We start from the raw sequence: 1,002 nt of genomic DNA, 5'->3' as shown, positions 1-1,002 counted from the left end.
CTCCTCCCCTCTCACCCTCCCGTCTCCTCCCCTCTCACCCCCTCTGGCTCCTCCCCTCAACCCTGTTCCCTGCCACCCATCGTCCCAGCCGGGAGGTCCTGAGTAGGAGGTTCTTGCACGGTGAAACTGGACACTGCGGTGCTGGCCCTCGTCACAAACTCAGAGTAGGAGCGGCCTTTCCCAGGGCCACTGAGGCAAAGGGGCGCATCTGCGGTACCTGGCTTCCTTCTCATCTCAGACTCCAGCTCTGGGACTTTCACTTTGGAAATGGCTCTGAGGCCCGGGCACCACCCTGCAGCCGTCCCTCTCCCTGGCTGGGGCCCTCCTGGTGCTCAGTGTCCCGGGGACACCCTCTGGCCACGGCCTGCGTGGGGAGCTCCGGGCTCTGTCATTTCAGATCCAGGGGCGCCTCCCAGCACCTGCACCACGTCCCAGTCCCTGCGCCCCTGGGGCACAGGTGGCCCTAAGCCGCCTCCGCACCACGGCCTCCCACACCTCAGTCCCCACCCAGATGCACGCGTGTGTCCGCCTGTCCCATCAGGCCCGTGGCGGGAGAGCCCGGAGCCTCGGGCCGCGTCCTTAAGCGCGTGTGACCGACGCAGGCAGCCCACACCCGGGCCCGAAGGTGAGGCCGGGCTCACACCTTGGACACGTCCCGTCCCCGCAGGGAAGATCACGCTGCAGGACCTGAAGCGCTGCAAGCTGGCCAGCGTCTTCTTCGACACCTTCTTCAACATCGAGAAGTACCTGGACCACGAGCAGAAAGAGCAGATCGCCCTGCTCAGGGTGAGTGCGGGGGTGCGCGGGCGGGGCCGCCCCGGGCCGGGGGTGTGACGCATGCGCTTCCCCCAGGACAGTGACAGCAGCGGCCCCGAGCTCTCGGACTGGGAGAAGTACGCGGCGGAGGAGTACGACATCCTGGTGGCTGAGGAGACAGCGGGGGAGCCCTGGGAGGACGGGTGAGCGCGCGGCCGGGGGGCGCGGGGACAGTAACGTGGGGTG

The 1,002-nt window shown here is 68.1% G+C and overlaps 1 protein-coding gene across 1 annotated transcript in view; it reads left to right on the top strand.

The window, feature by feature from the left end:
- PPP2R3B (protein phosphatase 2, regulatory subunit B'', beta) overlaps positions 1-1,002 on the top strand; it is a 34,982-nt gene that overhangs the window by 31,275 nt on the left and 2,705 nt on the right. The window contains exons 10-11 of the mRNA XM_011943963.1: positions 668-786; positions 853-959. Of these exons, the coding sequence (XP_011799353.1) occupies positions 668-786; positions 853-959 (226 nt within the window). The remainder of the gene's footprint in view (positions 1-667; positions 787-852; positions 960-1,002) is intronic.

The sequence above is a fragment of the Colobus angolensis genome, unplaced genomic scaffold (assembly GCF_000951035.1).
Source record: "Colobus angolensis palliatus isolate OR3802 unplaced genomic scaffold, Cang.pa_1.0 Scaffold223, whole genome shotgun sequence".
NCBI classification, from domain to species: domain Eukaryota; kingdom Metazoa; phylum Chordata; class Mammalia; order Primates; family Cercopithecidae; genus Colobus; species Colobus angolensis.
This window is presented reverse-complemented; position numbering and strand designations above follow the sequence as displayed.